Below are 15431 nucleotides of genomic sequence, written 5' to 3' on the forward strand. Positions count from 1 at the left end.
GACTGTAAAATTAAGAAGTGTGTAATTTAATATGTTGTCTTAAACACAGACTTAGGTAATATGCCAGAAAAACCTTAGAAAGGTAGTGCAGAAGAACTTGGTAAACAATCCATAAATTTGCAGTCACTAATGAATGTGGAAAAGGTGAACTGTTTATATAGAGCCTACGGCACTGTAGACTATGTATAATGATCACCCAGCAGGACAGAAGCAAATTTACATGCTCTGCTCTGGAAGGCAACGTGAGCTTCATTTTAAATGGAATTACTTACCTGGCACAGAAGGAATCAAAGAAGGTTCTGAGGATCAGGCAAGCAGCAGCAGATTATACTGCTCAAAGATCCTGCATTTACTTTTGTTTGTTTGTTTGTTTGTTTAAATAGAATTTTTGAGCATTTGTATAGTCTAAGCATTAAGAACCAGGATCTGCACACTTTAGTTTGCATTCAGATTTGCTCTCTACTGAAAACCAAATACTATTGCTTACATAAAGCAACAAGAATAGATTTGTGTCATCTTTTGGTACCGCATTCTTTCTTTGTCTTTTTGCTCCCCTTACTACCACAGTAGTTCCTTCTACTATCAAGAGATACCCCCCAAGAATGCATTTCATTTAGGAAGCCTCTCAGCATTAACACACCAAGGTACACAAGTTTCAGTGTATTTCTACTACTGACGCTTCTCTTCCTATATTTTTTTTTATACACGTGTACTTCTTTTCCTTTTTATATCTGATTTAGCTCATCTCACTGGAAGCACAAAGGAAGGCTCTAACATTTACTAAACAATGGTAAAGAATAAGTCTTTATATAATATTGCCACTAGCTAGAGGATGAAAATGAAGTCTGTATAGCAATTACAGGTTGAACCTGAGGAGATCAATTTGAAGGTAAAAATAAGCATAAACATTTAAGCATTTAACATGCTGCCATATACCTTATAGTAAGATGATAGTTCCTCTCCCAGGAGCAGGATATCTATTAGGTCATTTGAAATTGGAGTTGCTATAGCAAACTTCTAGCTAGTAACTAAACAGTTATGCAGAACTTTTATGGATGTGGCTGGAAGCAATATTTTAGTAGCCCCTACACAGCTTAAACTGTTCTCAACACAAGGTTGGTAACAAAGAAAGGGTAATGCCTGTATGGCTTACACCTTAAAAATGTGCCTTTTCATATGTATGCCTATATTCCTGTATCCTGGAACATAAAAAGGAAATTCTTCATTTTATATCACCAGAAATTATTTTAAAGAGTTAGAAATTATTTGGGTACTATCTGAACTTCCCTAAAAATTTACAAAAAACATGAAACAATTCAGACTTTGGCCACAGACAGATTCTATTGTCCCTTATAATTTTTTAACTCCATCTTCTTTCAGAGTAGCTTCCAGAATAATGCCAACAAGCAAAGAAATCATAAATCAGAGCACAAACTTTAAAATGTGGTATAGGAATTACGGGGATCCTGAAAAAAACCTGTAAGAAATACTGTAGGAATTTTTGAAGGCTTCAATCTCATTTCTGATTATCTCATAAATGATTTGTAAAGTTCTGTGGTCAACTCTCTTTCTGCCTCCACATTTAATCCAAACATTTGCACAGAAAATCAACATTGGGTAAAGTAAGAGTTCTAAAATTACTGTTCAGGTGTAAACTTATGTAAAGTTAGGAGGGAGGAACTGTATTTTAATGGCAGCCCTGGGCTGTTTTCCTTAAAAGAGAAAGAAAATTGAAGGCCTGATATAAAGGCTTTAGCCAACAGAATAGTTTCCACTGACTTCAGAAGGATGCGAATCAGGCCCCTAAAGTAACAACTCATTTAGTACTGACTGCTAAATTTATAGCACTTATTTTCTTTGAGCATAACAGCATCCATTCATCACGCTGCAGTAACAAAGCTGTAACCTGATCTATGGCAAATATTACAAGCCTAATGGCTGATGTCCATTACTGACGGGACCTGCTCACCATTTAGAAAAGATTGGCACTGAAGGATTACTGAGCAAACACAGCACCTGAAAAAACTTGCATGCAGGAGTCTGTCATCAGGTGTGTGATCGAGGGCATTATCTGAGAACGCTGGCTCTTATCTTCGGTTGGAAACTGCTGGAATTGCCAACAGTTCTCAACAAAGAGCTTCCGTCATGGAAGGCTGATACACCGAGCCAGTCTGGTGGTGGTTTACCTTCCCAAGGCTTCATTCCTTTTTATGGATCACCTGAGACCAAGCAGCACACCAGTTTAATAGCTTAAATAGCAGGACAACCTAGCAAACTGATGACAATCAAGGGAAAACCAATCCTTTTCGGTAGAAAGACAAAATTCCAAGCATTCCCTCACAGTAACTTAGAAAGACCTACTTTAAAAACTGCATTTTCCCAAACAGGATGCTGAGAAAGATTTCTTGCCACCTATTCCTAGCATTTTGCAACTTTCCCTATATTACACTGCTCACTAGCAAAGTTTTCATCCAGTACAATTGCTCTCAGGAACATATTAAATTGATTTCCACCTGTTTTCTTTATGCAACCATAGAAAAAAATTAAAATGATAAAATGTTGAAGAAAGTTGAAGAAAACTGCTATTTCTACAAAAGTGCACTGTTATTTTTCTTGTTATATTACAGCTTTGAAAGTTATTAATTACTTGCAACTATTAGCATGAGTGGTCAGAGGCATTTTATTTTTCCCAAAATTGTGACAACATATTTAAATTGCACAGAAGTTTTTAAAAGGTAACTGAAAGTTTTGGTTTTCCTTTTAACATACTTAAAGAAAACCTAAGTTAATTTGATACTTAAATTAAATCACACATCAATTAAGAAATTATGAAAAAAAATAGATTAAATACTTTAATATGCTGTGACCCCATAAGTATAAGAAAATCCAAATATTATGCAAGTATACAATTTTGCATTTTCAAACACAGAGACATATATGTGAGAATATTCTAAAGCAAAAGCTGAAATGCTAACTAGCTAGTAATTCACTTTTACGTACAAAATTTAGGCCAGATTTAGTCTTCTAAATCACAGTGGCAAACAAAAGAATAAATTCTGCATATATACTAAATGGCAAATCAGACAGCAGATGATATTTCCAATAAATGTGGCGTAGAAAATCAGCTCTTAAAATACCTAAGACATTTTTGAGGAAGTATTTTATACAGAAAAATTGTTGAATTAAGACATAAATGGATTATATAATTTGTTGTAAGAAGGGTTTTACAAATTAAAGAAGGTTAATTTATAAAAATTAATTTCTTAAGTCAAGATATAAAGTTAGTTTATGTGAGATCAAAATTAGGAAAAAATGAGTTTCATTAAGAAATGCTTTAATGGTAAATGGTCTGAGCCCCTACCTAGATTAGGAGACAGCAGGATTGTAGAAGCATTTATCCCAGCCGTAGAGTTAAACTACTACAGTTTTTCACAGAGAACAGTGAAGAGATGTACTGGGTTTGGCTACCTAATTACTATGCTGCAGAGGTGTTTACTTATTATAGAAAAATTCCATTTGTCAGAATGAAATAAACCCTAAAAAATCATTCTGTGTTTGAGACAGCCAGTGTATGATAGTCAGCTACAAAACAGCGTGTATGCAAGTTCAGGCAGAGCTAAAATACACAAAAACAGACAAACACTGAAGGCAAGCTATATAAAAAAGCATCAGAATTGATCTTGTATTCATAACTGGAGCCAATGTTTCAGTCAGAATTATTGCCCCATATGCTACATGAAAACTTGAGAAATTCACCACGAAGAGCCTGCTGGCTCACACTGAAAGCAGCTCTCTGCGCTGGATAGACAGAGTGCAATGGTGCAGTTTATCTGTGCTTACATGCATGCATTCCTGTAAGGAGATGCAGCGTGTTAGACACACACTACACTTGATGTAGACAGTTTTGGAATTAAAAAAAACCCTATTTTTATTGCACTAAAGCTAGTATTGATATTTATAGGCTAAAAAAACCACAGCGTGCTGTAAGTTGCATAAGCAAAGAATGTGAAAACGAAAAAAAACCCCAACTTCATATGTATTTAGAATTTTATTTTCTTTGAACAGGCCAATAACATAACAAGCAAAATAAACTATTTATTTTTCACAGTTCGATTCTCTGAGTCATATGGAATGCAACGTGTCCTGAACTATGAGTTAGCATTATACAGAAACATGCTCTTCTAAAATATTTCCATACTCCATGCTTTTTCCATTTTATCTTGTTTTATTTAAGATGCATTCCATGGAAAATCTATGTAACTGTCAAATATTCTTACCTATTTACATTGCCTTTTTATTTTTATTTGGCACAGTGTTTTGGAGGAATATTTTCTCCTCCATGGTTAAGCATGGATATTCTCAACATCTGGATTTCTAAATTTCTTTCAGAATGTGAAGCATGATATACAGGAAGACTTCAGTTTGGGTAAAGAACACTGCAGAGAGAAGGTGGTGGTGTCAGGGATGAATGATCAGCCTACCTTGCAGTTACTGCTGCCATGCCAGCCCTACGGCTTAACAAACAGACTGCCTTTCTAAAAAAGATGTATTTTAGAAATGCTATTTAGCTCCCAACATTAAAAAAAAAAAAGAAAACAAAGTAATTTATTTGGAAAAAAATTGAAGAGACCTCCACTTTTAATAATATAAAACTCTTACTGAAACTACTGTAAGTATAATATGTATAATGTATATATAATTAACCTACCCTGAAAACAAGAAAACTATGATTACTGAAAAAATCCTACCCATTCCAATAGCTTATAGTAATTATCTTTGTAATTTACAGTTAAAAAAATGAGCAAATGCATATAATGTAAAGCTCAGTTATTTCTGAAGTGAAAATGTTTTATCACTGAATAAAGTGCATGATATGGCATAGAATCTTGATCTGTATTTTCACAGATGTAAAAATTTAGTTGTTCAAATCAATCTAAGTTACATATAAATAAAAAAATGGTGAACTGTAGTAATTAAAAGGATTGGCATAAATGAGACAAAGCTGTGTTTTCAGATGTAACCAGTAAAGAAATGAATTTAAATGAGATAAAGACATGAAGATTAGACAGAGATATAAAAGCAGTATTATAAATAAGTATGAGATATAGTCTAAGAAATATGCAAAGTGTATGTTGTTTGGTTACTTAGGTCAGGACACAAAAAAATTAATGAGATTTTTTTTTCTCTCACCCACTTCAAACTACAGCTTAGAAACTTTTATTTGAAAAACAAAGCTTTTGACCTAAAACACTGTTGCTCGTTTTCACAGGAATGATTTCTACAGCTAAAATAAAAATGCTTTACTTTGCATTTTATGCTGTCTGCCAGGTATTTCCTGTGAACATCCCATCTAAAATCTCTTGGTTCTAGTAACTAAAGTCTGTAAAGAAAATCCTGGCAAAAGTATAGTTCTAAGCTTCACAAGCAGCCATTTCAAACAGAAAGCTGGTTTTGTTGTGTTGACAATCACATTTTAAACTGATTCCTTCCAGATGAAAAGATGCTATTTCAAACAATGTAATAAAAGTGTGAAGTCAGCTGTTCTAAGGACATAAAAATGATTTATCTGTTCTCTGGTCACTGTGGTTTTTTTCCTTGATACAGTGGAATTTTTATTTTAAAGAAGAGGTTATCAAATAATAGCTACCAGAAGCCCAAATTACAGAGAAGTAAATAACCACTTGTCTTTTAAAGAAACACATCACGTACCTGCAATTAATTTTGCACCTCACAATGTCTGCACTACCGTGTTTATGAAATGTTAAATGCAGCGGCTAGACTGACATGACTGATATATTGCTAATTCTTACAGTTTACTATTGACAATCATCAGATTTTGGAGCTGTTTCCTTTGGTCAGAAAGAGGTTTCAGACAGGTTTCAGATTTTTTTATCTGCCTGTAACTGGGCATGACAGCCTTGCCCCAGCTCAGATCGGAGAGACTGCCCCGCCTCCCCCATCTCTCCATCACAGTTTGAAACAGTTTCTCTTGTTTTAAATACAGGTTTCATTTCTGGAAACTTTAATGGCACCAAAGAGATATCATTTCAGAACAAGCAAGCTTTTTAGGGGCAGATCCCTCAAAAGTAGCATGATCCAAAAGTATGGTTTAAGCTTAATTTACCATTTAACAGTAATTCCTGAAATCTTTGCTCAGGGGATTTGCATCCCTGGCTGTGACTGAACTCTGAGGGGACTTGGTTCCTGGCCTGGAAGATTCTCCCTAGCTGAAGTTTTCGTACAGCCCTAGGGGAGCCAAGGAAGCCATGGAGAAGGACAACACCTAAGGCACAGCCTGTACGAGCTCTGCCCGCTTTTCCAACTCTAGGTGGCTCTCGGCTCAGCAGCTCCGAGGCACCGAGCTTTCAGGGCTCGGAGGCAGCACCACATCCCTGCCCGAGGTGAGGAGAAGGGTGCTGGGCAGAAATGTCTCCATCAGGGCCCTGGGAGCAAACCTTGGCTTGGAGCAGCCGGGAATGCCATAGCAGCTCACCTCTGTGAAACACTGCAGCCTTTCACACCGAACCATTTACTGAAGCAGGAGAAATTCATGGGCATTTTCTTGTGCTACCAAATCTGGCAGACATATTTTTCACTTTCAGAGAACATAAACACATTCAGTGAATTTGATGGTAAAGCATAGTATGGTGTTTTCCACACGCTAGACCTAATAGAAGGTTTATTATAAGTACAGTTATCACATTGATCTATCTATTTAAACATGATGCTTGAAACCATCAGGTACCTAATGTGGCGAAATGACAAATATCCTTGAGTGTTAAAATAATAAGAATTAAACCATTTAGTTCTATTGACCTTCTGAGTAGATAGATTAATTCTTGTAGGTATCTTTTTCCTTCCTTCATATAAGCATCTTATGATGAAGTCATCTGATTCCACGGAGCTACTGCTATAAATATCAACATTATAGTGAGTTCTATTTATGTTATAAATATATATATATATAGTATTAGAAAACAGAGACACTTGAGACACCATATCTTTAAGGCTAAAACTATATGATTATTAAAAATTTGAAAAAAAACCCCCAGCAACTTGAACCTTTAAAAAATGCAGATCAGACACCCAATGTGAGTGTACCTCCAGTTGCCTTAGCAAATGAGAACAATAATACCAGTTAACGTCTGGCCTGTTCACTTCTAAGATGCTTTTAAGATTTACATGATTTTATTGTGTTTTGTTCCTATGGGAAATAAATAAGCATGTGTTTCATCTTTAAAGCACATGATTCTCAGAAGTGATTCTCTTTAAAAGAGTGTTCTTGTTTACTGCGTTGCCATATATACCAGATTAAATTTTGCAAGTAAAATATGTGTCCATCAGTAATAAAAATGTGGTAGTCAAATGCTGCCCTTAGTTACACCACTGTAACTTCACTGTATTTCAGACAGCAACACACATAAAGTTTTTCACATTCCAAAGCCATTTTTTCATGTTTTCAAGTGTTAACATATGAAGATGGGGGTAGGGAACCTCCAGTCAGGAGCAGAGAATTCTTGCCTGAATAGGATGATGAAAACCTCATGACAGTAACATCAGTAAACACTGCTGACTCTGGAGACAATCCTGTCCGTGGCACAGGGAGCTAGCCTTGCACTCAGGATATCCAGCTTCAGGCCTAAACCTGCCACTACATCCATCTCTGCCCCCAGACAGCTGCTTCATAGAATGAGCTGCTGATTAAGCCTTCAGAAAACTTCTGAATTAGAAATCTGTATCAAACAATGCAATTCTATGTCCAACACATTCCTAAGAGCTTTGATTTGTTATTGTTATTGTTATTGTTATTGTTATTGTTATTGTTATTGTTATTGTTATTGTTATTGTTATTGTTACTGTTAGATACCATGGTATCAGGCTGCTCTGTGAGAACCAGCTGTGTGCATGCTCCAGTCCAGACCTACTTAACTCTACTTGACTCACTTGACACATCAATATCCCCATCTGTACATTTGAGATAATGGTACTTCCTTCTTCTGCGAAGTGTTTTGAGACCCATTGGTTAAAAGAACAAGTATCATCTTTATTTTGTGACTCACTAGTGTTGCAAAAGCATCCAGTCACTTAGTTGGCACCGGATTAAGAACTGGTTATACGCAAAAGAAAGCATAATGCGCATCACCTTCATATAAATACACAAAAGATGTCTCCTTTGTGGCCATATTTGACCTGAAACCTTTTGAGTATAATATAAACCAATACGTTAAAGTAAATTATCAGGGAAATTCTGTCAGTCAAATTTTATGCATTCCTTTAATCTTGAAAGTAGTCTTTACTTTATTCAAGGCTATACCGTCATTTAAATTTTATGGTTCAGCACCCATTCAGAGAAGAAACCCATTAAGAATAAAAATGATGGCTTTAAGATGCAAGTCCAGGTAAAATAGAGACAATGAAATGAAACTGAAAACAGTAAGATCAGATATGGCACATAGTCTGTGTAGACCAAGGGGTGAAGTGAGAGTAATTGACATAAAAACAGTTTCAGGGAAAGAAGATCTGTTACTCTCCATACATATGTCATGGACTATGATGAAAGAACTCTTGCAAATTAGCCAGAAGAAATTCTGAAATTCTTTGATTGTGATGCACTTAGTCTATGCTAAGACATCATTTTTCTTTTCACTGCAATATGTGAGACCAATTTCCCACAGGGCCATGTGGATCCTGCCTTCCAAACTGCACAGGCATGAGGGCACTTGCTGAGGAGTGTTGTGTTCAAAAATAAATGTACTGATGAAACACTTGATAAATTTAATTAGGTACTATGAGAACTTGCTATGTCCCTACCTAAATTTTGCAAGGTCATGCTCCCTGAAAATATTTGAATATTAGCTTTTCTATAATGGAACATTTCTTCTTTAAAGATATGCAAAGCAAGAACAAGGGTTAAAAGATTCAGCCCTAAGACAATAATTTTATTCATGAAAGGCAGCAGATTTAACACAGGTGCCCAGTTTAAACCACTACACTGTCCTTTAAAATTTCAATTAGAGTTCTCATTCAACAATTTTTTATAAAACTCAATTAAGACTTCACATTTTGGATTATATTATTTCATCCAGGAATGTGATAATTGAAGTCTGCAGTAAACATAATAGTATGGCAAGAAGATGCCAACATAGAATAATAATGTTTTCCACAGAATAATTCTACAACATGACAGATGAAAAGAAGAAAAATTAGCAATATACTATGAACTGTGGGGATGCATCAGGACATATACAGATAGACATTTTGGTGGTGTACTGCTTTTTTTTAGCATCTTTAGGCTCACTTTAGCAAGGCTGGTAGAAGCATTATGTGTTTGTAAGAGTGAGACAGGCCAGTTGGACTAGAAAAGAGATGGATCTCTTGATCTCTTGAGATGGATACAGATTTTTTTCACTTGAAGTACAAGTGATAGCAGACTTTCCTCAGTGCTCAGGTGGGTTACTGTTCCTGAAGTGGAGGCAGAAAAGGTACCTCTACGTCAGTTTGCATGATCACACTTTCTGAAACTGTCAGTGTAGGTGAGTCTCTATTAAGAAATAAGATTCTTGAATGTAGCAAGCAATCATGGGTCCAAGTTCTCTTCTGCTTCTCCTGGTCTGAAGTGCTAACAAGAAACTAAGAAGTGAGGCAGATAGCTGTGTGGGGGGGTGGAAATAACATCTTAATCTACAACTTCTGCTTCCCTCAAAGCACCGAAAGCAGAGTCTAAAGTCTGGTCTTTCGATACCACAAGAATTTAGGTCTCCAGTAAGTGGAGGTTAAGCTCTCCTTTATAAATGCACACTGGGAAAAGGGATTTTTGGCATAACTGACAATGTCACACTTTCCTGGCTGGAAATTTCTCTGAAGACTTCAGGTGGAGGATAGTATTTGTATCTTGTGCAACCCTTATTGGGAGCAGGAATGGTCAGTGATGATGCTGGTGAGTGCCAGAGACTGGTGTTTGCTTGCATGGCTGCCAGCTCTGGCAGTCTCCTTCCCTGAGCTGCTGGCATTCAGCAGCAGCAGTGTCTTCTGAAGCCAGGTGGGAGAGCCAGGCCCCACGAGCACTGCTGCAGTCTCTCAAGCACTTGTTACCATGACATACCAGGCAAGACAAAGGAGAGTGTTAGCAAATTCCTTAATTGATGCATGATTGCTGCTGATATCACATAAACCAGGAGCCCTCCAGCTTCTGAATGTTTGCTGATGACTCTGCACTCATCCAGTTCCTGCTTAGTCTTGGCTGTTCTCCCACATACTCCACCCATAGCTGACAAGTTTTGTGCAGCTTTATAACCTAATCCCATTAATGCATGAGTCAGGGTGCTGCTTATTAAAGAAAAAGGTGTGTGTGGTCATACAGACAATTATAGGTACAAGAGAGTGGTAAGGTGGTGCTGAGAGCAAGACAGGAATAATTATAAAGCTATTGGACGGTGTAAATGTGGAGGTAATTGCTCCTTCCCAAAGCAAATTAAACATAAATAATCAAATAACTCAGCAGATGTAATGAAGTCTCAAATGAATGACAATTGTGTTTTGCACTTTCCCAGGACCATCTAGCTCTAAGAAAGGCTAACAAGCGCTTTAAACTGTAATTAATTGAATTGTTGAATTTTAAAACTGGAATCCAGGACACTACTACCCTTCCTATTTCAGGCAAGTTAACAAATGAATGAGAAAGTAACAGGTTTCCTGACTGAGTGCCTCCCAAAAACCCCAACTATAACCCAGAACATTTACTGTTAAAATTATGAGCCCATGAAAATCCTAGTTTATAAGAACAAAGTTGTTTACAGACTTGAAATAAAAGCATCCATCATTTTAATGCTGTAACTGCAGATTAAGAAAATGCAGATGGGCATAATTTTCCATTCTTAATATGAGACACAACATCATGTGTCTTTAATATAGATACAACATATACATTCAGCTAGAACATTGGTTTATTCTTACATTTCAAATTCCAACTTAAGTCACTATCAAAAAAAAAGCAAGTGAATGCAAATGTGGTAAAGATTATGACGATATAAAAATCAGTCATTTAACACAATCTCACATCTTATTTGTAGAATCTACAGAAAATGAAAAGTTTTCTCTATTAATAGTTTTGAGTTAATCCTGTATCCAAGTATTTTCCCCAATAAGCATCAGATTATTTTTATGTTGATTATAAAGCTGTCACTCCCCAATAAACAGATATTCTCCTGACGGGTTTACCTCACTGTCAAAGATCTGGCAATTCATGCATCATCTCAGAAGTGAAACCAGAGAACCTTTACTGGATGGCTTCTAGCGAATCCAGCTGAGCAGAGGTTGCTCATCACCTGAGAGCACTCCTACCACTGCAGCTCCTGTGCAATTGGTAGTGACTGGATGCTCCCAAAACAAGTTCACTAAATCCCTGAAGTTAATAGTTCTGCCTCCCTTTAAAAGAAAGTTATGTGACCTTTAATGCTCTGCTCGACTGAGCCTCTGTTCAGTGAGTCTCAATTAAATTTTATGTTTTGTGGCTCCCATTTTCTTGTAAGACAAGAAAAGAGTTCAAGGGATGGACCCTTCTTTGAAGAATTTAATTCCCCATGAAGAAAATTTATCTCCAGCTGAAGAGATACTCAAAGTTTGAGTTTTTGTAGGACTTTCTCCTTTTTTGTTTTGTTTTGTTTATTGGGTTTTTTGTTTGTTTTCTTTTATTAAAATATTTCAAGTGTTTTGTAAAGATGAAGGACTTTTCCGATTCTTTGAAATGAACAGTGTTCTGTTAGTGGTTAGACAATTATTTCCTCTGTCCTTTTCATTGTAATGACCACAAAATCAGAGGGGTGGTTAATGAATTCTGGCTGTTATTTGTGATGAAGAAGCTTTCCATGAAATCACCAGATTTCTACAGTGATACTGTAGTAATATAATATGGTTGATTTTCAGTAAGAGCCACTGCAGCAAATGAAACATTTACATATGTGTTCATAAAAATAAATACTTCCTAGGCTGATTCTGCATACTTAACCTCAACATAACAAGGTAAATAAATTAAGCCACGATGAAGTGTCTCACCTGAACTTGGCTTTGACATTCTGGCTTACCTTAGGTGCTGCCACTGAAAAATGTAAGTACAAATCAGCATAAGCAATATTCCCAAATGTAAACATTTTCAGGGACAGGCCATTAGTAATGCTTCTTTTCCCACTGTTTTTCTTTATTTAGTAAATAAATGAATTTTTTTTTTTTTTAGTAAATTTAACATAAAATCACAGATGCCAAAAGGGAATTCAGAGTGCTGGAGAAAGATGCCTAAACCCTTTTTAATTTGGTTTAGTTCTTTTCACTTTAGTTTATGCCTAAACTCTTTATAGACTTAGATATTTACGTATTTTTATTGTGGGCATTGTGGGTGTGTCTTATTGCCAATATGAAATAAATATGAGGCATAAATGAGTTTCTTTTACCCTCCTCACAGGTTTAAACACCTGAGTCTGAGCACCTCTTCAACTGATTTTGTTTGCTTAGTATCTAAATGTGAAGCCCTTTCTTGGGGCTGTCTTCTGCATATTTTTGTGGCCACTCGAGGAAAGGGTTATCAGGAATAAAGGTTTCCACAAACTAAAATAATTCACATTCCACCCTCACTTCCTTCACAGTTGTCGTAATCACCATTCTCCAGAAAACCACACAACTTGTGCAGACAGGAATGAAAGACTCATGGAGTCAAACAGGTTTTGCAGGATTAACCGATTTCTTATTTTTATCCAAAAATTAACATTATAGTTCATATGAGATTTTTTATCTCTTTTTGTTCCTAGTGCTTACTACTGCTGTCTGTTTAAATGTGAATTTCTGCATTTGCCTAACTTCCTGGAGAAAAATAGATATTCATGAAATTTGCTTTTTTTGTTTAAATCACTATTGACTGCTTTAGAAACAGACAAGTAAAACTCTGTATTACTCCTTTTAACTCTTGTCCAACAGAAACTTCGCATAATCTACTGCTAAATTGTGATTTAAATATATAATATCTTCATGTAATCATCTTTTTCCTGCTCACAAATTCACAACTTGATACAAACATATTCTGGCTTAGTTCCAGTGTCATGGCACAAGAGTTCCATAGGAAAAGAAACAATGAATAATCAATTAACTTGGAAGGTGTCTTGGTTTAGACTCTCTCCAGATACAAAAAATACTAGTGAATTGGGATGAGATAAATACTGTTTTCCTCTTCACTGACTTAAGCTAGCTTTTTATTTAGAAAGAGTTCTACATTATTGTTAATATTAATACTTCAATAGTTTTCTCTCAGAAGCAATACAAGTTAACATAAACTCAGTTCAGAAAACCTCAGAAGCCACAGATTATCATTTGTGTGGAATCTTTTTAGCTTTTAAGCTTTTTAATGTCTATTGTAGTGAAAAACCACAACATTAATCTCTCAACAAAATGGATTTACAACTAATAAAGGCAGCTGCGGCAACTTCCTCTTTCAACACCTTAATGAAACTTCTCTGTATGTCCCTAATTTCTCATTTCAAACCATCCGGTTCTATGTGGATGTACTTAGGTAGTGTAGCTTAGCTAAATCTCACTGCAAGAACCAAAACTGGTCTAGTTATTAATTTTCTCTGCTAATCTCACCTCTGTTTTTCCAGTGCAGCTTGTGGATGCAAGAGGTCTATGTCTCACTGCACCTATGCTGCCTCCATACCCAGCATCTGCGCCACTATATACAAGAGCAGTTCCATTTTGATGAATATTTAGGTTGGACTCATGATGTATAGGTTGGACTCGATGATCTCAGAGGTCTTTTCCAACCAAACTGTTTCTGTGATATATGGATAAAAAAAATTAAAAAAAAAAAAAAAATTGGGTCGCTATTGTATTAAAAAAGTTTATGGAAAGCCTGCCAGCTATTCGAAGCTGGGATTTACTAATTAGAGTTACCTTGATTAAAGGCTAGCTTCCAAAGAGCTCCTGTGGATAACAGGCTTAACTTTAAGCATATGATTGATCCCATTACAGTCACTGGCTTTAACTGGACTGCTCATAAAATTAAGCCTATATTTAAATGCCTTTCTGGGTCAGAACCCAACTCTCTCAGAGGAGCTCAGGCTTAGAGCAGTGGTACCTTATGACGCCAGTACGATTCAAGAAACTGATGAACTTAACTCTTTTTTCCCATATTCTGTCAAACTGAAAAGCTGTGGGATTTTGCTTACACAGGTCCTGGAAACATTGCCTGCCACAGGTAACTAGGAATGCCATTCCATCAGAGTTTGTAAACAAGTGATACGCTCAGCCTGAGCTAGTTTGGAAAACCAGGACAAGACACAGGAGTGAAGACACAGCAATAGACTGGTGCAGCCATCCTGCTCCAGTGCTGAAACAGGGCTTGCACCCGTGTCTCTACACAGCTGTGCAGTCTTTCACATATTATAATAACCAAAATTGGCTTTATGGATCTAATTTAGACTAATCAAGACTTTTCAAATTGTGCTCGTTATGTAATGCTACATTTGCCAAATTCTTGCAATTGCAAAAAAAAGGAGTGGAATATAAAGAGGATCTAATGTCTGGAAAATGGGTGATTAAGAAAGGTCGCATAAAATTGACAATTTTAAAAACATATACTCTTACCCTTCTCGTTGGAAAATAGTCCTAAAACAGTCCCCCAGGCTCTTGTAACTGGTTGGATCAGTTTTCCCTCTTTGAATTTGGAACCTAAAAAAAATACAATTTACATCACAGCATGAGAAGTCAGGGATTTTAAGTCACTTTTAACTTTCCAATTATTATATAAAAGGAGTTTTAAAGGGTTTTTTTACATCTCTGATTCATTATTATATACTGTTCCTGATATACTTATTAACACTGTTTTCATAGAAGCTGTTAAACGAAGGAAAAATAGAGCTTTAGTAGTAACTTTTTTTGTAGTTTATGGAACTCACAGTATAGCTATCACCTTTGACATTTACACCTCTTTCTAGTTGTTTGAAAAATAAGCTGTTAACCCTGTGCCTGATCCAAAGCCCACTGAAACTAATGTGAGTGTTTGAGTCAAACCCTGCTTTTGAAAATCTGAAATGGAATACTATCATGTGTTGCTCTTTTTTATATCTGACACAATTACAACAAAAATCAAGCAGAGACATGATCCGATATTAGAGCACCATTCATTTTTCATAATTCAATAATAAGATGAACAATAAAAGCAAGCAATGAATTATTCTGATTGAAACCTTATTTTCTCTATTCACATTTTGACAACAATAAAAATTTCAACATGGAGCTTGTGGCCTTGAAAGGAAAATCAAGATTATGATTTAAGATTGTAAACTTTTTATTGTTATGATTTATGGATAGCAACAATGAGTTTAACAAACTATATTATTTTACTAAGTATCTCAGAGGATCCTATTTCTTTCAGTTTCAAAACTGCAGCT

At 35.9% G+C, this 15431-nt stretch overlaps 1 protein-coding gene across 3 annotated transcripts in view; it reads right to left on the minus strand.

Moving 5' to 3' along the window:
• The window catches only part of SLC25A21 (solute carrier family 25 member 21), a 236191-nt gene that overhangs the window by 43331 nt on the left and 177429 nt on the right, over positions 1-15431 (minus strand). For all 3 annotated transcript variants that reach the window (XM_086891704.1, XM_086891705.1, XM_086891703.1), the window contains exon 3: positions 14626-14709. In XM_086891704.1, the coding sequence (XP_086747830.1) occupies positions 14626-14709 (84 nt within the window). The remainder of the gene's footprint in view (positions 1-14625; positions 14710-15431) is intronic.

Source organism: Cyanistes caeruleus, chromosome 6 (assembly GCF_971803275.1).
Source record: "Cyanistes caeruleus chromosome 6, bCyaCae1.hap1.1, whole genome shotgun sequence".
Classification (NCBI taxonomy): domain Eukaryota; kingdom Metazoa; phylum Chordata; class Aves; order Passeriformes; family Paridae; genus Cyanistes; species Cyanistes caeruleus.